At 42.5% G+C, this 26,132-nt stretch overlaps 1 protein-coding gene across 5 annotated transcripts in view; it reads right to left on the reverse strand.

The window, feature by feature from the left end:
• Positions 1 to 26,132, reverse strand: part of LOC126194752 (multidrug resistance-associated protein 1) — a 390,212-nt gene that overhangs the window by 143,847 nt on the left and 220,233 nt on the right. For all 5 annotated transcript variants that reach the window (XM_049933031.1, XM_049933029.1, XM_049933033.1 and 2 more), the window contains exon 7: positions 21,805 to 21,924. In XM_049933031.1, coding sequence (XP_049788988.1) covers positions 21,805 to 21,924 — 120 coding nt within the window. The remainder of the gene's footprint in view (positions 1 to 21,804; positions 21,925 to 26,132) is intronic.

Here is a 26,132-nt window from a genome sequence, read left to right on the forward strand (position 1 = left end):
CAACACGACGACATAAAACATTCAATAGATCGGCGAAGGGAATCGATCGAATAGCTGGCCGAAGAAGAGAGATTGCAGCCTTGGCCGCTATATCTGCCCCCTCATTTCCACAGATACCAATGTGTCCTGGGAGCCAGAGGAACGTCACCGAGACGCCCTCCAAGTGGAGCAAGCACAGGCAGTCCTGAATCCGGTCGACCAGAGGGTGGACAGGCTAGAGAGCTTGGAGACTGAGGAGAGAGCTGAGACAATCTGAACAGATAACATACTGTATCCGCTGATGGCGGCGGATGTATTGGACAGCCTGGAGAACAGCGTAAAGCTCCGCAGTATAAACCGAACACTGGTCGGGAAGCTGAAATCAATTTGGGGTGCCGCCAACAATATAGGCACTCCCTACACCTAACGATGTTTTCGAGCCATCAGTGTAAACAAATGTGGGTTCCTTCATTTGTGCACATAGAGCAGCAAATGCCCGATGATAAACAAGTGAAGGAGTACCAACCTTGGGAAATTGACCAAGGTCACGGAGCAGGCAGATCCGGGGACGGAGCCAAGGAGGTGCTGTACCCCAAGTTGTCAAAAAGGTTTTAGGAAAGCGGAAGGAAAGAGAATGGAGCAGTTGACAGAAGCGGACTCCCGGTGGTAGTAGGGAGGATGGGCGGCCTGCATACCCTACATCCAAGGAGGCGTCGAAAGAAATGTCATGGGACGGATTAGCAGGCATGGAAGACAAATGGCTAGCATAACAACTCAGAAGGAAAGCTCGCCGATTGGACAGCAGTCTCAGCATAAAGGCTTTCCACAGGGCTGGTGTAAAAAGCTCCAGACACTAAACGTAATCCACGGTGGTGGATAGAGTCGAGACACCGAAGAATAGACGGCCGAGCAGAGGAGTAAACTATGCTTCCATAGTCCAATTTCGAGCGCACTAAGGCGTGATAGAGGCGGAGAAGGACCACTCAGTCAGCTCCCCAGGAGGTACCATTCAGGACACGGAGGGTGTTGAGGGATCGCAGACAGCGAGCCGAAAGATAGCAAACGTGGGAGGACCAGCACAGTTTTCTGTCAAACATAAGACACAAGAATTTAGCGACGTCTGAAAATGGAAGGTTGACCGGTCCTAGATGTAAGGAGGGTGGAAGAAACTCCTTACGTCGCCAAAAATTAACACAAACGGTCTTACTGGGAGAGAAACGGAAGCCGGTTTCGATGCTCCAAGAGTGGAGGCGATCGAGACATCCTTGAAGATGTCGTTCAAGAAGACTGGTCCGTTGAGAGCTGTAGTAGATCGCAAAATCGTCCACAAAGAGGGAGCACAAGACATCGGGAAGGACACAATCCATAATCGGATTTATGGCAATGGCAAACAGTACAACACTCAGCACGGAGCCCTGGGGTACCCAGTTTTCTTGGTAGAAAGTACGGGAGAGAGTAGTGTTCACCCGCACTCTAAATGTGCGCTCTGCCATAAATTCGTAAAGAAAAAGGGGCAGCCGACCTCGAAAGCCCCAAGAGAACAGTGTGCGGAGGATGCCTGTCCTCCAACAGGTATCGTATGCTCTCTCCAGATCAAAAAATATTGCTACTGTTTGGCGTTTCCGGAGAAAATTGTTCATGATATAAGTGGAGAGAGCAACAAGATGGTCAACTGCAGAACGATGCTTTCGGAAACCGCATTGGGCAGGTGTTAAAAGACTGCAGGACTCCAGCCACCAAGCTAAACGGCTATTCACCCTATGCTCCAAAACCTTACACACACTACTCGTGAGAGAAATGGGGCAATAGCTAGAGGGGAGATGTTTGTCCTTTCCAGGTTTTGGAACAGGAACGACGATAGCATCCCGCCATCCTCTGGGAAAAGTACTGTCGGTCCAAATTCGATTATAAAGGCAAAGGAGGTAAAGCAGACTATGGTATGATAAATGCAGCAACATTTGGATGTGGATACCATCCGGTCCTGGGGCGGAGGAGCGAGAAGAAGAGAGTGCATGTTGGAGTTCCCGCATGGAGAAAACAGAATTGTAGCTTTCGTGATTTTGAGAGGAGAAAGCAAAAGGTCGCACTTCCGCTGCACGTTTCTTCGGGAGAAATGCTGGCGGGTAATTTGAAGAGCTCGAAATCTCAGCAAAGTGTTGACCCAATGAGTTAGAAATTGCGACGGGGTCCACTAATGTATCATGCGCGACAGTGAGCCCAGAGACCGGGGAGAAACTAGGCGCGCCTGAGAACCGTCGAATCCGACTCCAAACTTCCGAGGAGGGAGTGAAGGTGTTAAATGAGCTAGTAAAGAATTTCCAGCTTTCCTTCTTGCTATCGCGGATGACGCGACGGCATCGCGCTCGGAACTGCTTATAGCGGATACAGTTGTCCAAAGTAGGATGGTGGCGGAAAACACGAAGAGCACATCGCCGCTCACGTATTGCGTCACGGCATGCCGCGTTCCACCAAGGAACTGGGGGGCGCCGGGGCAATGCGGAGATGCGTGGTATTGAACGTTCTGCAGCTGTAAGAATAATGTCTGTAATATGTGTGACCTCATCGTCGATGCTAGGAAAGTGACAGTCATCGAGTGTCGCTAGAGACGAAAAAAGTGTCCAATCGGCTTGGGCAAACTTCCAGCGTCGCGGGCGCATATATGGCAGTTGAGGCTGCAGTCTAAGGACACATGGAAAGTGGTCACTCGAGTGTGTATCATCAAGGGCGAACCATTCGAAGCGCCGAGCTAGCGGAACAGTACCGACCGAAAGGTCCAAATGAGAGAAATTTGTCGTGGAGGAAGACAAAAATGTAGGGTCCCCAGTGTTGAGGCAATAGTGAGCCATGCGGACAAGGATGTGGAGATCCCCAAAGCGAGTGGTGGACATTGAAGTCCTAAACCAGCAAATAGGGGGGTGGAAGCTGACCAAGAAGATGAAGGAGATCAGCTCGTGCCATTGGTGTGGACAATGGAATGTATACAGTACAAAGAGAGAAGGTGTATCCAGAACGGGAAAGACTGACAGCGACAGCTTGGAAGGAAGTGTTTAAGGGGATTGGGTGATAATGGAGAGTATCATGGAGAAGAATCATAAGTCCTCCATGTGCTGGAGTGCCTTCAACAGAGGGGAGATCAAATCGGACGGACTGAAAATGGGGAGAACAAAGCAGTCATGGGGACGCAGCTTTGTTTCCTGAAGACAGAAGATGACCGGCGAGTAGGACCATAAGAGGATCGACAATTCATCCCGATTGGCTCGAAGGCTGCGGATATTCCAATGGATAATGGACATAGGGTGAACAGAAAATGGAGGAATGTGACCGAGGTTGCCGTCAACTCAGCGACTGCTCAGAGTTTGCGACCAACAGCATGGAATGGCATTCAGCCGAAAGCAGAAGATCCTGATCCATAGGTTGTTCAGGAGCAGCTCCTGCCACCAGCGATTGTCCGGTTGATCGGCCGCCAGCAGTGTGCCTCGGCGACACAGAAGACGGCCGAGGGCGATTACCGCCAGGTGGTGCTGTAGATGCGACACGCCTTGGCGGAGGAGGAGATGAAGTGGGTTTCTTACTAGCCTTCTTGGAAACATGATGTGTAGATGGAGGAGGAACCGATGGTTGTGAAGTTGGGGTATGTAAAAATTTTTTACGAGTATGCTCTTTTTTCGAAGCCTTGGTGTCTGACTTTTGGGCTCGAGATTTAGCAGAACCCGATGAAGGGTGAGCCATAGAATGGGCAGGCGAAAGTGGGGAGGTGGAATGGGCGATCTTTGCGCTGGCCGATCTGACGACCGTGGCACTAAAGGTAAGGTCAGAAGTCTGCGTGGCCGCCTCCTTTGTTGGCCGAGGAGAGGCAAGGACAGTGCTGTATTTTCCTGTCTGAGGCACGGTGGGCTGTCGACTGGCGAATAATTTTCGAGCAGCAAAGGTCAACACCTTTTCCTTCACTCTGATTTCCTGAATGAGCTTTTCGTCTAAAAATGGGGCAATCTCGAGAGGAAGCAGCGTGGTCACCCATACAGTTGACGCAACGAGGGGATGGAGGTGGACAAGCACCCTCATGGGCATCCTTGCCACACATAACACATTTGCCGGATTGGAACAGGACTGGCTGGTGTGACTGAACCGCTGACACCGATAGCAACGTGTAGGGTTTGGGATGTAAGGGCAAACGGAAATTATCTCATAGCCTGCTTTGATTTTCGATGTGAATTGAACTTTGTCAAATGTCAAGAAGACAGTATGGGTTGGAATGATGTTCGTGTCAACCCTTTTCATAACCCTATGAACAGCCGTTACGCCCTGGTCAGACAGGTAGTGTTGAATTTCCTCGTCGGACAATCCGTCGAGGGAGCGTGTATAAACGACCCCACGTGATGAATTTAAAGTACGATGCGGTTCCACCCGGACAGGGAAGGTGTGTAGCAGTGAAATATGCAGCAATTTTTGTGCCTGGAGGGCACTGACTGTTTCTAACAACAAGGTGACATTTCGTAATCTGGAACAAGACTTTACAGGACCTGCAATTGCGTCGACACTTTTCTGAATAATGAAAGGGTTGACCGTGGAGAAGTTGTGACCTTCATCAGACCGAGAAACAACAAGGAACTGTGGCAACGATGGAAGGACTGTCTGTCGCTGAGACTCATTGAACTTACACTTGTGAGCTGACATAGTAGAAGATGAGGAAACCATTGCGAAAGTATCCCCCATGATTACCAGCGTCTCCGATGGCGTGCTCCTTCCTTGTGGGGGCCCTCTCTGAGGGCACTCCCGCCTTAGGTGATTGTTCACACCTCAGGTCACACCTCCCGACAACCGGACGGGGGGGGACCAATCGGCACTTTCGGAAGGTATCAGCTCGGGTAATCACCCCTCCCTGGGCCTGGCCATTACCAGGGGTATGTACGTGTCCTACCTGTCTACCCGGGGTGGGGAATTACGCATTACTCCGTCACCAGCTACGCATGGAAATGCATGGGTCGGCCTTCAGACGCGTACAGGGAGGAAAAAAGAGAAAGGGAAAGGAAAGAAGAGAGGTCTCAAACGCCACAGCAGAGAAAAGGGTAAAGAGAAGAGGCAAGGAAAAGAGAAGGACAAAGGAAGGACGAAGACTTGCAAGCGGAGAAAGCAAAGAATTTGTTACAGTTTCGAGCGTCCGTCTACGGACGTAGGCACAAAACACACTCCCACAGGGGGAGAAAGGGGAGGAAAGAGGCGGAGGTGGGGGGGGGGGGGGGGGCAAAGATGGGGGATGGGGAAGGATGCGGAAAGGGAAGGTAGGCAGCCCGGAAAGGAAGGAAGGCCACATTAGCTCGGGGTCCCATGCTCGCTACGCACGTATCCACAAAAGAGTTGTGGACCCCCTGGGGGGTGCAAAATGACTGCTAGTTGTTATGTCTTCTTATAAAATGCCTCTCTGCCAATAATGCCTCCTATGTGGTGAGTAGCATTCTGCTCTTTTCATACTGTTAGTGACAATAGAAGGCGTGATTACTGTTACTGAAGAAGAGAGAGATTGAGCAGTATAAGGCTCATAGCAAAATGCTATTTATTTCCTACATGCTTGGCTCAACACCACTTCTATTCAGTGTGCCCTCATTATTATTAATACTGCTCTATAGCGATGCAGTAAAACTTTTTTTTTTTACCGAACAAAAGTCCTATTCTCCAATCTCCATCCTACAAGTTTCGGCCAAAATCTAGGCTCTTCACAAAATTTCAAAACTTTACCACTCTCTTCTCATCTTCAGTTACAGGTAGATCCGTCGTGCTCTATTCAGCTGTCAACATCTGTGTGCCAACACTAGTTTTCTGTAAAGTCTGCTTCAACAGCAAACCAAATGCCTGCACGTAAGAGGGTGGCTGGAAGGCCTTTAACATCTTCACATCAGAGTATGAGATGCACTGTGCCTCTTTCATCTCCTGGATTTTCTTCTCTCCTGGGAATACAGCACATTCTTTGCTTCAAACTGGATGGGTTTGGGAGCAACTGTCACACAGCAGTGAGGCAGTGCACTGAATACCTGGTCCATTGATGGAGTCCCTTCACCCATATGTAGCGTGACCATTGCAACTCTTCGTGGTACAACAGAAGTGTTCACACTTAAAGCAGTGCATTGGATTAGTTACACAGGGCCTAACTTAAGGAGCAGAAAGCTTACTGCAATATATTCAGGGAACTTCTGTAAACTTAATGTTAAGACAAAAAGTGTTGACTTCTGGAGCTCACCATCAACACTTTCCATGAAATTCAGTAGTTCAGTGACCCTTTTGCTTCCCAAATCTGTCAGAGTTCCTTCACACCTATATCCAATGTCCTGGCATGTTACAACTCCTTTACAACAATTTGCCACAATGTGCAGCTCATGTAGACTCCATATTCTGTAAGTAGTTTGGCATTTAACACATTGTTTTGTCAGGTAGCTTTCAGTGTATCAGGAGTGAACAATTTTGAAGCCTTTTGACAGATTTGATGATGTCCTGCAAGTCCCTGTAGAGCTTTTGGATGCAGAAAGGAGATAGTTTTTTCAAATGCATCTGTCACACATTTAACAGCAACAAACACATTATATATCGCAGGATGTTTTAAGTTACTGCTACTACTGTCATCCATATGCACAGCTGTCTCAGGTGGACTGGCCACGCAAGGTCTCCTTTGAGCACTCAAATTACTGGTAGTAGAAGAAAGGGATTTAGAGTACATGGAAATCCCAAGAGCATCAAGGGACAAGCATCCACCCTGACATAACCCAGCTTGCCTGGGTTAGCCTTACACAACCGAGGCACAGTAAGTTCCACAGAGGTTGCCCATTAACTCTGTTCTGCAACAACCAAGCACCTCATTGGCACACAGCACACGTCAAGACTGACTTTTTTTTATACAGGTTTATATCGTCCTCATGATCCAGGTGGTCAAACCAAGATTCGCAATCCCCATGAGACACTGCATTCCATGGTGGTCACTGAACATGCCCAGCGCTTACAGTTGCAGAAGTCCCCAAGCAGATTTGTCTGCAGTGGTCTAGATGTGAAGAGCAACTATATATTATTTCTGTTTGGCAATGTTATAGATGCCTAAGTGTGCATTTATGCTGCCACTTTGCTACTTGCCATAGCCTGGTGGTGGTGGTGGTGGTGGTGGTGGTGGTGGTGGTAATGCGGCAGCGGCAGCTGTGGCGGTGAACAAAGCCCATCTACTCTTAATGGCCTATTTAAACTGCCTTGTGATTGCTCACTACTATCCTCACCATGTGATGCTGTCAAGCTTGTCTTGTATCACATCCTGAAACTTGAGCCATAACAGGGTCACTCTAGCAGTGCTGTCTCTTTGTGTTCCTCACTGCTTGGTTTATCACACAGCATACACCTACTTCTAGATCTCCATCTACATCCATACCCTGTAAACTTCTGTGAAGTGCATCATAGGTGATAATTCCCACTGTAAACATATATTTAAGTATGGAGGATGGGAAAAATTACTTCTACATACCTCTATGCAAGCTGTAATTAGATTTATCTTCTCTTCACAATCTCTGCAAGGTTGATGTATAGGAATCTGTAGTATATTCCTAGATTCCTCACTTAATAACATTGGGTCACATTCCATATCTTACATTATTCTGGTTCAATATTATTTAAAATGAACTGGAAAATTAGTTATGACAGTCTTATCTGCCTGAGAAAGTGTGTAGAATAATTTTTGTGCTGTTATTAGAACCATGAAAGTATCTCATTCAAAGAGTCCATCCATAGCACCTCTTTATTTCTCGTTGTCGATAACCACATTTTTATTGTGAATGAGCCACTATTACTGTCATCAGATGACACACTGAACGTTTTTGCTTGGCATACTGCAAGTAATCGACTCAATTAGCCATGTGAACAGCTGCAGCGTAGAGGTCCCTGGCAAGAAGCGAGGCATGCACAACCAGTGATGTGTCAATAATGAGGCTTCAGCAAAAATGTACCAAGGCTCAAGGTGAGCAGCGAGGTGTCATGTACTAGCACCAAGCAGTTAGCAGTGAGGCTCCAGCATAAATGTACCCCAAGATTCTGGTATATGAGCAGCTAGTTCCACAGTCACGAGCAATGTAATAAATGGGGAAGATGAAAACAAGCTGCCTAACTACTTTTCTAAAGTAGCTTTCATTGTGGAGGAAGCCATCTTTCCATATCCTATAACACATCACTCACTCAAAGAAGCCAAAGTCACATCCAGTGAAAACAGTAATGCAGGTATGGCAGCTGTTGCTCATGTTTACAATTGCCATGAATATGTATGAAGTCCGCACTCTTAGGATGACTCATTTGACACATGGAATTGTACATCATTCCCTCCTCCCCATCAACCTGTTTGAGAACACGACTCTTCCCTGTTTGCACTAGTACTTAAAAACCACCCCTACCCAACAGCAACTGGTACTTCCAGATGCTACCAATACAGACAATAACAAACGATAGTCTCTTTCTAGGAAGCAACAATATTCACACTAATAGTCAGAGCCATTCGATAGACAACTTATTAGATGTAATGGTTTCCAGTCTCAGGAGGTTTGAGAACTGTACTTCCACCTGAGGGGCACAACTAAGATACCTTAAGCAAATTATACCTACTTGCAGATGTTATTTGCTGCCCAACATCATTTATGGCTGGTCTCTACTGGACTAGAATTAGACATCACAGATTTAAGGAACAGAATTCTAAGCATTGTTTTGAACAATGACCTTCAAGCTCTGTCAATGAAATGCCCAGTCAACCAGTGTCAACAGAGAAAGTCTGCTAAGAGAATACTAAATGCAAATATTTGTGCAGATTGGTTTTTTGAAATTTAGTTCAAACTGTACAGCCAATAGGTTGGTTTGTGTCCTCAGGTTTGGTATCCCAGACTCTAGTAGAGCTGATGTTGCCCACCTACTGCAGAAAGACATTGCTTTCTCAAAAGTGTGGGTTAAGCTCCTCAACACAAGGTTGTCACTGTCATTACAGCAAGTTTGTTTGTAGACATTATCACTGATAATGAATGATATCTGGATGCTGGTCACTGGAAACAAGCAGCAAAACAGAGCAGAACGAACTGTTGTACCAGATGTAACTACCTAGTGCTGTGTGGCGATTTCAATGTTCATGGCTTTAGCTGTGGCACACTTATGCAGATAGTCTGGGACAAACTTTAGTTAAAATAATACAGGACAACCAGCTGCTTATCCGGAATGATCGATCTATGGTGTTATGCACGTTTCTCAAAGTAGTAGTTCTTTAGCGGACCTTCCTTTTATGTTTACCATCAACTGCCAATTTATCTATTTGGCCATTATTACAGCAGTTGTCAGTTCAAAGACTTGTTTCATGCATCTCTTTACATGAATCTATCCTGTGCAAGCTCCTTCCTTTCTGCGTTTACTGCAGCCTACATCCACGTGAATCTGCTTATTGTATTCAAACTTTGTCTCCCTCTGGAATTTTTACCCTCCACATTTCCTACCATTACAAAATCAAAGATTCCTTGATGCCTCAGTATGTGACTGTCAAATGACCTCTTCTTTTATAGTGAAGTTGTGTCATAAATTTATGTTCTCCTAATTCCATCAAACCATCTCATCTTCAGGACTGTTATGTAGCATCACATTTCAAGAGCTTCTCTTACCTTTTTGTCTAAACTGCGAACCCTCCATGTTTCACTTCTGTACGATGACACACTACATACGAATACCCTAAGAAAATATTTCCTAACACGTGTTATTGTAATTGTTATTACATGTTAACAAATTCTTGTTTTCCAAAACAGATTTTCTTGCTATTGTCAGCGCATTTTATATCCTCTCTACTTCTCTTATCACTAGTTGCTTTGTTCTCGAATAGTGAAACTTATTAACGGCATTTAGCATCTCACTTCCTTGTGTAACTCCCCCAGTACTGCCCAATTTGAATTAAGTACCTTCCATTACCTTCATTCCACTTTTGTTGTTCATCTTGTGCCCTCTTTTCAAGACACTACTTCTCTCAAGTCTTTCAGAACATCTGACAGAATTACAATGTCGTCAGCATGATATGTTGGGATCTGGTAACTACTTTATGGCAGAAATATCCATGATCAAGGTATATAAGGAGGAGAATTTGCTTAGATGCTACGAAGATCATAGCAAACACATTTATTCAGACAGCCAAGAAGCTCCGAAAGCTCTATCAGCCCATGCAATGCGACCAAATTTTGTTGCAGAATGCCACAAAGTCCTTTTGAAGCTAAGAGAAAGCAACATGGTAAATATTCTGTGTGTCTCCAATCAGTCAGGAATTAGTGGACCTGAACAAGATGACAGACTAGCCAGGGCAGGTGCGATTACTATTTACTGCACTGGAAACTGTCCAAACCTCACTAACGCAACTGTGAAATCAAAACCAAGAAAGGGGATCAGAAGGCAGCTTGCAGAATATTAGACTATGATCCAAACGAAATGACGCACTAATGATTCCATATGTATGTTCTAAGGGAAGTCCTCCAATAATGAGCTTTAACAGGTGACAGGCTGAACTCATGGGAGGGCTAATGACAAGCAATGAAAAATTTAAAGAAATAACCTACACACTCATGAGTACAGAGAAATAAGACACCTAGGAGTAGTCTATGTGGGGAGAGTGACCAATCTTCAAATGTAAGGCAATGAAGATCACACAACACAGGACATTCCAGTCATCAAGATGGTCGATTGGGAAGGGCGCAAGGGGGGGAAGAGGGACATGCGCACGCACAAAAATAACCTGCAGAGGATGTAGGTCGGACTGATCGGCCAGTAGCTGTGTAGGGATCATGGGTTCTTACCGGGCTTAAGGACAGGAACCACACTAGCAGCCCTCCACTGAGAGCACGAAACATCTTTGAGGCAAATATGGCTAAACACCTAGAACATGTACTGTTGGCATGGAGGATTAAGGTGTTGAAGCAATTGGTTACTGATAGAATCAGGGCCAGAAGCTGCATTGTGTGAAGAGGAGAGGACCAGAATGAGTTCCCATTCAGTAAAAGCTTTATTACAAGATTCCACCTGACAAGGGGTAAAACATAAATGGGAAGCTTTGGCCCACTATTTCTGAAGGAGGAAGTTAGTCGAATAGGAGGCTGACATAGAAGTCATCACAAAATGGGACACAAGGAATTTGTGAGGACTGACAGATCCGTACGAAGGCCACCCAGGAAGGCAAGGTCTGAAATGGAAGCCTGGCAAAATTGGACGGTGCGGAGTGTAGTCCACGTCCATTACAAAGATACTGAAGGACCTAGGAAGGATACAAAGCATTCCCAACACACTTGCTTGCTCTGTTTGATTGAGTAACTGTCACTAAGGAGTTTGAAAATAGAAAGACTGGTGGTGAACAGTTGCCACTTAGGGTGTTGCAAGGCTCAACAGTGATGGCAATGGCTGTGCTCTACCACGGGATCAGCTAACAGCGAAACTAGCACGGCAAGTAGCATACGGCAATGCTGGCGACACGAATAATTTTATCTGGCACGTCACAAATTACTTCTTTAATACACCTGACAAAGGTATATAGGGCTAATCAGCCCAATAGAAAGCCCTGTGGAATAACTTGCCATCCGGAGGTGGCAAGGGAATGAGAGAATTAACAAGAAGAGGTCACTAATGCAGAGGTCATTGTGCGGCAACCAGTGTGAGGAAGAGAGAATGGGAGAGGATGCGATTGGAAGATCAATGGCAGAGAATGTGTCCTAAATGGCACTAAAATGTTTACATGAACCATCATTAAGAAAGCCAAGGTTTGTTCCACACGAACCTTTTCTATGAAGATATCCAGACAACGAAAAAGCACCGCCCACAAATGGTGACAAGCATTAAAATCCCCAAGGAGGAGGAAATGAGGAAGGAGTTGCTGAAGGAGGGCACTTGGGACATAGGGCATAGGCGGCTTGTCAGGAGGGAGAGAGAGATTTCATCCATGACCACAGAGACCAAATGGTCCTGGATGACAGCAGCTTCCAATGCAGTATGAAGGGGGATCCACATACTAACGACGCCCGTACTGGCCAATGTGCTGACTCCACTCAAAGCCCTTAAAGGGCAGATCCAGTTCTTACAAAGCACAAAATCTGCAAGGGATCAGTGAGTGAGCATCAATAAAATGAGATTCTTGAAAAATGACAAGTTGCACAGCAAACGAAATAAGGTACTGCAACTCTGGAAGAGGACTGTAGTATCCATTACAACTCTACTGAATAAGCACAGAATGCAGTACAGTTGAAGAGGAATGGACATCCCTAAAAAGGGCAATAACGGAATTTGGGAAGGAAAACATAGGCAATAGAAGGTAACTGCAAAGAAACCATGCGTAACAAAAGAAATACTTCAATTGATTGATGAAAGGAGGAACTACAAAAATGTTCCAGGAGAGTCAAGAATACAGAAATACAAGTCTCTGAGGAATGAAATAAATAGGAAGTGCAGGGAAGCTAAGACAAAATGGCTGCACGGAAAATGTGAAGAAATCTAAAAAGAAAAGATTGTCAGTAGGACTTACTCAGCATAGAGGGAAGTCAAAACAACCTTCGGTGACATTAAAAGCAAGGATGATAACATTAAGAGTGCAATGGGAATTCCACTGTTAAATGCAGACAAGAGAGCAGATAGGTGGAAAGAATACATTGAAAGCCTCTATGATGAGGAAGATTTGTCTGATGGGATAGAAGAAGAAACAGGAGTCTATTTAGAATAGATAGGGGTGCCGGTATTAGAATCAGAATTTCAAAGAGCTTTGGAGGACTTAGGATCAAATAAGGCAGAAGAGATAGATAACATTCCATCAGAATTTCTAAAATCGTTGGAGGAAGTGGCAACAAAACGACTATTCACGGTGTGTAGAATGTATGAATCTGGCGACATACCATCTGACTTTTGAAAACATCATCATCCACACAATTCTGAAGATGGCAAGAACTGTCAAGTGCGAGAATCGTCACACAATCAGCTTAACAGCTCATGCGTCCAAGTTACTGACAAGAATAATATACAGAAGAATGGAAAAAATGAGGATGTGCTAGATGACTATCAGTTTGGCTTCAAGAATGGTAGAGGCATGAGAGAGGCAATTCTGGTGTTGCGGTTAATAATGGAAGCAAGACTAAAGAAAAATCACGACGCGTTCATAGGATTTGTCAACCTGGAAAAAGCGTTCAACAATTTAAAATGGTGCTATACGTTTGAAATTCTGAGAAAAATAGGGGTAAGCTATAGGGAGAGATGGGTCTCACACAATATGTACAACAGCCAAGAGGGAATAATAAGAGTCGACAACCAAGAACGAAGTGCTCATATTAAAAAGGGTGTCAGGCAAGGGTTTAGTCTTTCACTCCTACTGTTCAATCTGTATATCAATGAAGCAATGATGGAAATAAAAGAAAGGTTCAGAAGTGGAATTAAAATTCAAGGTGAAAGGATATCAGTGATATGATTTGTTGATCACATTGCTATCCTGAGTGAAAGTGAAGAATAATTACATGATCTGCTGAATGGAATGAACCGTATAATGAGTACACAGTATGGAGTGAGAATAAATCAAAGAAAGACAAAGGTAATGAGAAGTAGTAGAAATGAGAACAGCGAGAAACATAATATCAGGATCGATGGTCACAAAGTAGATGAAGTTGAGGAATTCTGCTTCCTAGGCAGTAAAACAACGAGTGATGGATGGAGCAAGGAGGACATTAAAAGCAGACTAGCAATGGCAAAAAGGGCACTCATGGTCAGAGAAGCCTACTAATATCAAATATCAGCCTTAATTTGAGGAAGAAATTTCTGAGAATGTACGTCTGGAGTACAGCATTGTATGGTAGTGAAACATTTACTGTGGGAAAACCGGAACAGAAGAGAATTGAAGCGAACAGTGATATGGCAGAAACAGAATGCTCATTAGGAATGACCTAAAAACCACCTGATACTGAAGAAGTGTTTCCCATACTTGGAAAATTATATCCAATACTGAAACGTAAATACTCAAACCAAGATTTCTGCGAATGTAGTAACAGTAAATTACGGTGATTAGAGACAGTAAGATAGGACTGGCAATGGATGACTAATGAGCAACTCCCCTCTACCTAGTGTTTCCCTCTCCAACTCTACTCACACAGTGTCATTGAGGCCCTGCCACACCATAAGGTTCATTTGTTTATCAGCTATCATCGGGGAAAGGGGGCCAGGGGAATGGTTCTGGAGCATCTCAGACTGTTTATACAACTTAGAAGAAGCATCATTCTTTCCTTGGTCTCCTTGCCCTCCCCTCTTTATTCAGATTTACTCTCCTTTACATTGCACTATAATTCCGATTGCCGTTTTGCTTATCACTGTGGCTATTACTCCATGTGATTCTGGTTGTTACTGTGGCTATTTTTCTATTACAGTTCTTGAGAATATTGAAAAGAAAGACTATTGAAAACTGTGTATTCAATGAGGAATGGGAAATTGATCTCATAATGAATGATGTGTTAGAGTGGATAAGAAAAAAAAAAAAAAGTAATGGAAGAGTTGCCCGAACCATCAAGTCTTGAAGAAAACAGTTTAACTGCATCACATACGGTATGTTTAAAAGTAGCAAAAGTTTGTATTCATTTGACAATAACAGACAGCGACTTTCAACTGAAATGTCCTGTCCTATAAGGGAATAATGTAATATGTGTCGAGCATAAGTCATGATGCAGGAACAATAAAATGCAGAACTTTGTGTGTGGCCATGGGTCATGCACAGATAGCCCAAGCAGGTACAGCGGCCGCTTATGTAAAGCAAGAAATGCAGGTTTGAATCCTGGTCTGGCTCAAATTTTCATGTCATCATTCCCTTATACAGCTGATGGTTGTTTGTATTCGTAACTGCGAATAGGTTTCGTGTAGATCGGAAATGCTTCAGCAATGTACTCTTGAATGAATGAGCAATAGAAGTGGCAAAGGCATTTTATAATGATGGTGGTGCTTAACATTTTAAAACAGTTGCTGTCATGTAATACTGCAAAAGCTGTAATTCTTGATATGGACCATAGAACAGAAGAGAAACTAAACAATTTAACTGCTAACTGTCTGTGTCATTCTTGGTGTGACGACGAGAGAGAAGTCCAATCAAAATTACTTATAGCTGATGCCTGTCACTTGCTGCTACTGTGTTGCCACATCGGCTGCCAGCTACCGATCAGTTACAGGTAACACAAACTTGGCGGCAAGTCACTTCACACACACAGTTAATGTGTCGGAGCAATGCTGGATGCAGACGCCACGTGGTATGATGGAAATGCAAGATGCTCTGTCAACAGCCAACGTTAAGTGACCAATGACTTAACTGTGGCAGGTAACGCATTTTGTAGCCCTGTCTTAACCTAACCACAAACTCAAGATTTGCAATGTATATGAGAAAAAGCAGTAACAGTCAGTGGCCAAACTAAATTCATGATCGCTTTGTTCACAGTGATTAAAGCTAACCCCTTTGAGCAAATTCAAGACAGAAAAAAAAATCAGTTTCAGCACTAAAAAACAAATTATAATTTCATGCAGTCATTCATTGGCTACCTGAAACTATCCTCACACTGACTACATGAACTGCCACTTTACCAACCAATGAGCAGTCCTCATTGGCACTTTGTTGGGAGATTATAGACGATGCAGGCAGAGTCCAAATGAAGAAAGAATGATATGAGGAAAAATAAAAGTAAATAAAATAAGTTAATACAATAATGAAAATGAAGTAACAAAGTATTATAACTTTTAATAAAATTACATTTAAATCAATTAACTGAAGGCACAGTCCATATCAATTCAGGCAGGCTACAAAAAAATCTTAACCTTCATAGTCTCTGTTGTTATTGAATTTAGCGTATGTTAAAATGAAGGACTAAGTAAGGAACATGTATTTTTGTTTTCTCCAAAAAAATTTCTGGTCCAAGATACAGTCCTCCAAAGATGACACTGTGCATACTATTTTGAAGATGTCTATTTTGGAAAAAATTTTAAAATGCTGTATCTCTGGAACAGTTCTAGATATTTTGTTGGGTTTTTTTATTTGAGAGAGAATTGCTTTATCACTACAAAGAAATCCTCTGTTTGGACTTATCTGTCAAAGTTCTTTTACTATAGCATTCTGAATTTTTATAATTTATAGAATTTTTTCCAAAAATGCCAATCCATAAAATTTTATTAGTACCATACAGTTCTATGAGGGTTGGTTTTTAAGTAAGGGCCGTTCGCGCGTATGTTCGCACGGACGCCGCAACAAGCCACCGCGCCACTTGCCGGCATCCTTCCCGTTCACACTGATGCAAGTTGCAGCTCTGTAGCTGACGTGTACGCATCGCTGTGCTACTTTATAATGTTTACGATTACTGCATCGCCCGCCGCGTGTGAGATACGGTCAGCGACACGTTTTTTGACCGCGAGAAGCCTATCAGCTGCAGAAATTCATCGTCAGTTAACAGAAGTTTATGGCTTGAATGCAATGAGTGAAGGTAAAGTGCGCCAATGGGTTAGAGAGTTTAATAATGGCCGTCAAAACGTCCATGACGAACGCTCAGACCGGCCCTCTGTGATCACTGATGATTTGGTGGCTGCAGTCGAAACAAAGATTCGTGAGGACAGAAGATTCACAATTTCCACTCTTTCTTTGGAATTTCCACAAGTTTCAAGATCGGTTTTGTACAAAATTGTGTCTGAAAACCTAAACTTTAAGAAACTGTGTTCTCGGTGGGTACCCAGACTCCTCACAGAGGACCACAAAGGGAAGAGATTTGCCACTCCATTGGACTTTTTGATTTGTTACGAGGACGAAGGGGATGACATGTTGAGTCAAACTGTCACTGGAGATGAAACATGGGTATCCCATATCACTCCCGAAAGCAAGCGACAATCGATGGAATGGCGACACACAACCTCACCCGTCAAGGTCAAAGCCAAACAGACGCTGTCAAAGCGCAAGATTATGGCAACTGTGTTCTGGGACCGGCTCGGTGTTTTGCTAGTGGACTTTATGCCACGAGGAATGACAATCAACTCTGATGCCTACAGTGGAACTCTAAAGAAACTCCTCAGAGCAATTCAAAACAAAAGGCGCAGCATGCTGACAAAAGGAGTTTTGCTCCTGCACGATAACGCTAGGCCTCACACCTCTCAAAAGACTCGGGATTTGATTGATTCTTTTGGCTGGAAAGTTTTGGACCATGCACCATACAGCCCCGACCTTGCTCCTAGCGATTTTCACCTTTTCCGGTACCTGAAACACCATCTTGGCGGGCAGCGCTTCAATGACGACAACGAAGTGAAAGCGGCTGTGAACTCTTGGCTGTCAAAGCAGGCGGCCGAATTCTTTGAAGAGGGAATTAAAAACTTAGTTGTACGGTATGACAAGTGCTTAAATAAACAAGGCAACTATGTAGAAAAATAGGTAAAAGTGTGTAGAATCAGAAAATAAAAGTTTTTTACAAAAGTATTTGTATCTTTTTTAAAAATAAAAATGGCCCTTACTTAAAAAAACTACCCTCGTACATTCCCTGAAAAGGAGAGCTTCCACTTTAAGGTTGAACAGGTTTTATAAACAACTGAAATTTTTGTCATACATAAAACATGTTTTATTACTACATCATCACATAACAGGCTCATAAAAATCCAAACCTAGCCTTATTTAACATAATTTTAGTTTTGAAAGATGAGTAACAGACTCATTTTTCAAGATAATTACTATTAAAAACAGTCTTGATTACGATTTATTTAACAAGGTGACCGGTTTCAACCACTACTGTGGTCATCTTCAGACCATTGAGTAGGAACCTCTTTCTGTTGAAGAATCACTTCTTCAACAGAAAGAGGTTCCTACTCAATGGTCTGAAGATGACCACAGTAGTGGTTGAAACCGGTCACTTTGTTAAATAAATCGTGATCAAGACTGTTTTTAATAGTAATTATCTATAAGACATTGATCACTGCTGTGCCCATAATGTATTCAAAAGTGATTAATTTTTCAAGCATTTTGAATGGTTCCAAAATGTATGTGAAAGGTCCAAAGACTTAAAGGTTTTAATTAATACGACTTCTTACCACTCTGTTTTGCACTGGAATTAGCCAGTCAATGAACTAAAAATGTGTTCCACTCCCTCAGTATCTTCCTTTGATATAAAGTGATGCCTTCCTGTTGTACCAATAGGAACTGGAGCACTTACAGTCTTCAAAACATTGTGAACAGGAAGTGAGCACTGATGGCGTTGTTGCTGTCCTTCAGCTGGAAAACTAAATCCAGCAGCTGGTCCATGTGGTAGCATGAAGTTCACTACAATTTCATTTAACTCATAACTGGTGTCTATAATATCTGCAATCCAACAGTCACAGTCATACATACACGCCACAAACATCCCTTTCTCAGGTTGTTAATCTGAATATTATCCTGCTGTTTCTGCGGTGTTGACCGAAAGAATGAAATTTCTTCTTTCTTGCTCTTTAAAGTGCGTGCAATAGGAGTTCGCTCATCATTTAAGTCCAAAAATGTGTCTTCTGAAGTCCTTTCACAGAAGTAGTTTGTTTGGACCATTGTTCTTTTTTCTGCTCACAGAATTCTTCGATTTCCTCTTTGAACAAGTGAATGAGGGCTGTGGATGTAGAAGATTTCACAACTCTCATAAAATCCCCAGTATTCTGAATTGCTGCTGTATTTGGTCTGGAAAGGTAATGTTTTGTAGCATGGTTCTTCAAGCAAGCCTCCTACACTATCACAAGGCCCCTTTCCATGACCAGCAGCACTGTATACCCAGTCAGTTGACACAAGCGACTTACTCAATTCTAACAGCTGGTAATGATTTTTAAAATGACTAAGAGAACCATTAGAAATAATAATATCTTCACTCCCTGTTTGCAGTTGAAGAATTTTGCCCATTGCTAGCAAAGCGCATGCTGAGTCATGTCCTGTGTCATCACTTATAATTATGACATTTGTGGTCTTGTTTTGAAAATATGTCACTCCTGTAAAAATTGAAACCGGGTCATTACTCCAATGATACCCTTGTACTTCTTGTGGTAGGATTACAGACCAGTTCTCAGCAAAATCACAGTGAAGTACTGAACATAGTTCTTCAGTCTGTACACACCCTTTCACTTCTGCAATGTGGTGCTGTTGCAATTTCTTCAGATGCTGGTGTGTTACTGCTTTCACTGACCATTTACCAAGTTCATCAATGAAACTGTCAAAGGTAACAGTTACCTTCACTAGTTGATTTTTCCTCTGATGTCACATATGTAATTTCAGCAGAGTTATCTGCTACGTCTTCTCAGCCAAGTGTCTGTAAAGACAGTCCTCCCATTCCAGGCAGTCACCACATTCTTGAAACAAACAAGTGTCTCACTGTACATCACAGACTTCTAATGACTTCACACGATAAATCAAGGTGTCATATGTCACACGCTTCAGTAAGTTCTTCAACGTTACCACCACAATGTTCAAATAGGTTTGTTTATAAATAAATAAATCTTCTGCTACCAGTCACGATTTTTCAAGTGTGGTTTTTTTGTGTGTGTTAAGCCACTTCTTTTGATGTTGTCCATTTATAATGGATCAAATCAGACAATGTTCAAAATTTGTGCAGCACACACATAAATAGACGTCTCTAGGTGGGAGTGGAACTACCCACTTAGGTCATAGTGCATAAAATTTTGATCTTCCAATATGTGAAGCTGTATAGTTGCTGTTATAAATTGTAAAAGTTTCTTTAATACTGCGAATCTTGTACCTCTTCACTTTCGCAACTTTTTGGCCTTCGACTGTTACAGTTATAGTGTCTTTTTGTTGGCACTCTGGTGAGAATAGTCCCATTTCTTTTCCAGATAAATTGACTGCACTATTTGAACTTGTGCTGCTTCTACAGGATGACCATAATTGGAGTCTGGTCTTCAAAAAGACTCCTCTTACAGACTCACATTTCTTGATTTGTCTACCATGCACTTTGATACTGATGGAATGCGGTTCAACATTGTTTTCTTTGAACATGTCTCTGGAACTTGCACATTTTCACTGTAGTATGCACAGTATTCAACAGCTGAATTTATATTTGTGAAAAATTCATTGCAAGAGTGCTTTGGTTCATTTTCTTCTTAAGATGGAATTTCTACTTTGAAGAGAGTGGTCAATTTTGCTGCAGTGTATTCATCCACAGCTTTAGTAATTTCTCTGCACTTTCTTGATGCATAGAGATGACGACTCGACTTCAATGACCACGGTTTCTTAACAGGACTGGCACCGACCTCTGTACCGGTTGTTGACTGATTCAGGGTATTTAATCCTTTCTGTATTGGTGCAGAATCTGCACCATGGGAGGCTTCACCTTCTTCAGATACTACCAATGCTGTTATTCTGTCAAAACTTTTAGAACACAAATAGTCATCACTGGAAACATCTTCACTTTGCAACACAGTCTACAAATGAGAACACTTATTCCCAAACTGAACAAAGTCTGTTTTTTTTTTGTGTTCGTTTGTCTTATCACTCTTTTATGGATATGCAGATAGTTAACACACTTCACTCTCCCATGGCTCCAGTCAGAAGACATTTCAAACAGTCCTAATCACAAAATATACTGCAACTGCGTCAACTGGCAAATTCCTCACGAAAACACAGAACTCACTGGATGGTCTCAGATTTCTTAGAAGCCTCTTCAGTAAACAAATTATCACTGAACAACTACAATACAGAAACCTGCAATGAACAACCATGATAAACTGCAAGAAACTACACCAAAGTTAAGAAATATCTGCAACAATGAAAGTGAAAAGTAAGAACGGCAACAAAGAAAGTGATAAGAAATAACTGCAACAAAGACAATAGAATTAAACACTGCAACAAAGAAATTAGTAAGAAACAACTTCAGTGAAGACATACATTACCCTTGAAAGTTAAAAAAAAAAAAAAAAAATGATTTTCTTTTTGAAACAAAGCCTGTCCAACTTAAAAGTGGAAGCTCTCCTTTGCAGATAATACAATACTATGTGGTACTAATCAACAGAAGAAAATATCTAACTTTTCTGGATTGGCACTTTTGGAAAAAAAATTTCTATACATTATTAAAAAATTCAGAAGGCGACAGTAAAAGAACTCTGACAGACATGTCCAAACGAAGGATACCATTGTAATTATAAAGTAATTACCTTTCAAATTAAAAAAAAAAGTTATCTAGAACTGTTACAGAGATATAGCATTTTAAAATTTTTTCCAAAATTCGCATCTTCAAAATGATGTTCACAGTGTCATTTTTGGAGGTCTGTATCTTGGGGCAGGAATTTCTTTTGAGAAAACAAAAAAATACGTATTCTTTACTTACTCCTGAATTTTAACATATGCTAAATTCAATTACATCCGAGACTATGAAGGCAGCCCCCAGCCTGAAGTGATGCAGATTATGCCCGAATAAAAATAATAATTAAGGTATTTCAATTACATTTAGAAATAAAAGAAAGATTCCACTGTATTTCACAAGATACAAACATATACTCTTTCACACAAAAGATTAAGGCACTGACCACTGTGCTGTGCTACATTCCATACTGACTGTCAGTGTAATATTTATGACTCTGGTACCCAAGTACGTAATGTTATGCAACATTTACCTAATGTAAGTCAGTCTCTCTGACCACATTAGCTGTATACGTGACACTGAATCGTATTAGTGTGGAAGAAATCTGTAGGGTTTGGTTAGTGCTGTGTATGAAACGTGTGTGTGTGTGTGTGTGTGTGTGTGTGTGTGTGTGTGTGTGTGTGTGTGTGTGTGTGTGTGCGTGCGTGCGCGCCCATATCTTTTTCATACTCACCTCAACCGTAGGATATTCAGAGAATCTTGGAGCGGCATCGGCGAAACAACTCAGGACTAATATCACCAATATTAGAGGGTAATATATCATATATGAAATGAATGAAAATGCTGGTTCAAACTGCAAAAAAATAAAAAAATTAACACTGTAAAACATGTACAGAGGATTTTACTAACACTGCAACTATGCTACTCACACAACACAGAGTACTTTGTCATTAATTTACAAATTGCATAGGCACCAAATCCTCAAACAGGAATTTGCCACAAATCATATTATTATTGTTGTTGTTGTTGTTGTTGTGGTCTTCAGTCCTGAGACTGGTTTGATGCAGCTCTCCATGCTACTCTATCCTGTGCAAGCTTCTTCATCTCCCAGTACCTACTGCAACCTACATCCTTCTGAATCTGCTTAGTGTATTCATCTCTTGGTCTCCCTCTACGATTTTTACCCTCCATGCTGCCCTCCAATACTAAATTGGTGATCCCTTGATGCCTCAGAACATGTCCTACCAACTGATCCCTTCTTCTGGTCAAGTTGTGCCACAAACTCCTCTTCTCCCCAATCCTATTCAGTACCTCCTCATTAGTTATGTGATCTACCCATCTAATCTTCAGCATTCTTCTGTAGCATCACATTTCGAAAGCTTCTATTCTCTTCTTGTCCAAACTATTTACCGTCCATGTTTCACTTCCATACATGGCTACACTCCATACAAATACTTTCAGAAATGACTTCCTGACACTTAAATCTATACTCAATGTTAACAAATTTCTCTTCTTCAGAAACGCTTTCCTTGCCATTGCCAGTCTACATTTTATATCCTCTCTACTTCGACCATCATCAGTTATTTTGCTCCCCAAACAGCAAAAATCCTTTACTACTTTAAGTGTCTCATTTCCTAATCTAATACCCTCAACATCACCCGACTTAATTCGACTACATTCCATTATCCTCGTTTTGCTTTTGTTGAAGTTCATCTTATATCCTCCCTTCAAGACACCATCCATTCCGTTCAACTGCTCTTCCAAGTCCTTTGCTGTCTCTGACAGAATTACAACGTCATCGGCGAACCTCAAAGTTTTTATTTCTTCTCCATGGATTTTAATACCTACTCCGAATTTTTCTTTTGTTTCCTTTACTGCTTGCTCAATATACAGATTGAATAACATCGGGGAGAGGCTACAACCCTGTCTCACTCCTTTCCCAACCACTGCTTCCCTTTCATGCCCCTCGACTCTTATAACTGCCATCTGGTTTCTGTACAAATTGTAAATATCCTTTCGCTCCCTGTATTTTACCCCCGCCACCTTTAAAATTTGAAAGAGAGTATTCCAGTCAACATTGTCAAAAGCTTTCTCTAAGTCTACAAATGCTAGAAACGTAGGTTTGCCTTTCCTTAATCTTTCTTCTAAGATAAGTCGGAAGGTCAGTATTGCCTCACGTGTTCCAGTATTTCTACGGAATCCAAACTGATCTTCCCCGAGGTCGGCTTCTACTAGTTTTTCCATTCATCTGTAAAGAATTCGTGTTAGTATTTTGCAGCTGTGGCTTATTAAACTGATTGTTCGGTAATTCTCACATCTGTCAACACCTGCTTTCTTTGGGATTGGAATTATTATATTCTTCTTGAAGTCTGAGGGTATTTCGCCTGTTTCATACATCTTGCTCACCAGATGGTAGAGTTTTGTCAGGACTGGCTCTCCCAAGGCCATCAGTAGTTCCAATGGAATGTTGTCTACTCCGGGAGCCTTGTTTCGACTCAGGTCTTTCAGTGCTCTGTCAATCTCTTCACGCAGTATCGTATCTCCCATTTCATCTTCATCTACATCCTCTTCCATTTCCATAATATTGTCGTCAAGTACATCGCCCTTGTATAGACCCTCTATATGCTCCTTCCACCTTTCTGCTTCCCCTTCTTTGCTTAGAACTGGGTTTCCATCAAAGCTCTTGATATTCATGCAAGTGCTTCTCCTTTCTCCAAATGTCTCTTTAATTTTCCTATAGGCAGTATCTATCTTACCCCTAGTGAGATAAGCCTCTACATCCTTACATTTGTTCTCTAGCCATCCCTGCTTAGCCATTTTGCACTTCCTGTCGATCTCATTTTTGAGACGTTTGTATTCCTTTTTGCCTGCTTCATTTACTGCATTTTTATATTTTCTCCTTTCATCAATTAAATTCAATATTTCTTCAGTTACCCAAGGATTTCTACTAGCCCTCGTCTTTTTACCTACTTGATCCTCTGCTGCCTTCACTACTTCATCCCTCAAAGCTACCCATTCTTCTTCTACTGTATTTCTTTCCCCCATTCCTGTCAATTGTTCCCTTATGCTCTCCCTGAAACTCTGTATAACCTCTGGTTCTTTCAGTTTATCCAGGTCCCATCTCCTTAAATTCCCACCTTTTTGCAGTTTCTTCAGTTTTAATCTACAGGTCATAACCAATAGATTGTGGTCAGAGTCCACATCTGCCCCTGGAAATGTCTTACAATTTAAAACCTGGTTCATAAATCTCTGTCTTAACATTATATAATCTATCTGATACCTTTTAGTATCTCCAGGGTTCTTCCATGTATACAACCTTCTATCATGATTCTTAAACCAAGTGTTAGCTATGATTAAGTTGTGCTCTGTGCACAATTCTACCAGGCGGCTTCCTCTTTCATTTCTTAGCCCCAATCCATATTCACCTACTACGTTTCCTTCTCTCCCTTTTCCTACACTCGAATTCCAGTCACCCATGACTATTAAGTTTTCTTCTCCCTTCACTATCTGAATAATTTCTTTCATCCCATCATACATTTCTTCAATTTCTTCGTCATCTGCAGAGCTAGTTGGCATATAAACTTGTACTACTGTAGTAGGTGTGGGCTTCGTATCTATCTTGGCCACAATAATGCGTTCACTAAGCTGTTTGTAGTAGCTTACCCGCATTCCTATTTTCCTATTCATTATTAAACCTACTCCTGCATTACCCCTATTTGACTTTTTGTTTATAACCCTGTAGTCACCTGACCAGAAGTCTTGTTCCTCCTGCCACCGAACTTCACTAATTCCCACTATATCTAACTTTAACCTATCTATTTTCCTTTTCAAATTTTCTAACCTACCTGTCCGATTAAGGGACCTGACATTCCACGCTCCGATCCGTAGAATGCCAGTTTTCTTTCTCCTGATAACGACATCCTCTTGAGTAGTCCCCGCCTGGAGATCCGAATGGGGGACTATTTTACCTCCGGAATATTCTACCCAAGAGGACGCCATCATCATTTAATCATACAGTAAAGCTGCATGCCCTCGGGAAAAATTACGGCCGTAGTTTCCCCTTGCTTTCAGCCGTTCGCAGTACCAGCACAGCAAGGCCGTTTTGGTTATTGTTACAAGGCCAGATCAGTCAATCATCCAGACTGTTGCCCTTGCAACTACTGAAAAGGCTGCTGCCCCTCTTCAGGAACCACACATTTGTCTGGCCTCTCAACAGATACCCCTCCGTTGTGGTTGTACCTATGGTACGGCTATCTGTATCGCTGAGGCACGCAAGCCTCCCCACCAACGGTAAGGTCCATGGTTCATGGGGGGGACAAATCATATTATCTCCTTTTATAGTCAATAATAAAGACAATAAAAATAATTTTATTTCATTTTTACAACAATAAGAAATGGATAGATTGCTTCCTGCAGCATAGAAGAGGTACTGAGTCATAGGCAGGGACATACAAAGCAATTGCTCATTGCTCAACATCTCACACACACACACACACACACACACACACACACACACACACACACACACACACACAGCATCTGACATGAGCAGCAGTCTGCTGGGGTAGGTTGTGGGGGTAAGGAGGCAGCATGGAGTGGGTACAAATAGGGATCGCAAAGCAGATGTGGGGAAGATACTGTGCTGCCAGTGGGAGTATGAAGATACGTCGAGAGGACAGGATTGGTTTCTACGTGCGAAGTCAGGAGGCTGTTCTCGGCAATGAGGATGGCAGACGAGAGAAGTAGAGTAGGGGACGAGACTAGTAGGAGTGTTGGTGGGATAGAAGGTATGTGTAGTTCTGGAGTGGCAGCAGGGAAGGTGAATAACAAGAGACATGCAGACAGATAGCTTGTTAGTTGTCAGGCCCCACATAGGAAGCAGCACAATGGCTGCTTATTCTGCAGATCACATGGCTGCTTTCACAGGTATTCCTGCCTTTGATGGGGTTGGAAATGCTTGTGGCAGGATTGCACCAAGTGATAGTGGAACAGTGTATAAAGTAAATCTTGCATCTTTATCTATTGTGGAGCAGTGGTGGGGTAGGGAGGGACAAGGATATC

The sequence above is a fragment of the Schistocerca nitens genome, chromosome 7, assembly GCF_023898315.1.
Source record: "Schistocerca nitens isolate TAMUIC-IGC-003100 chromosome 7, iqSchNite1.1, whole genome shotgun sequence".
Lineage (NCBI taxonomy): Eukaryota > Metazoa > Arthropoda > Insecta > Orthoptera > Acrididae > Schistocerca > Schistocerca nitens.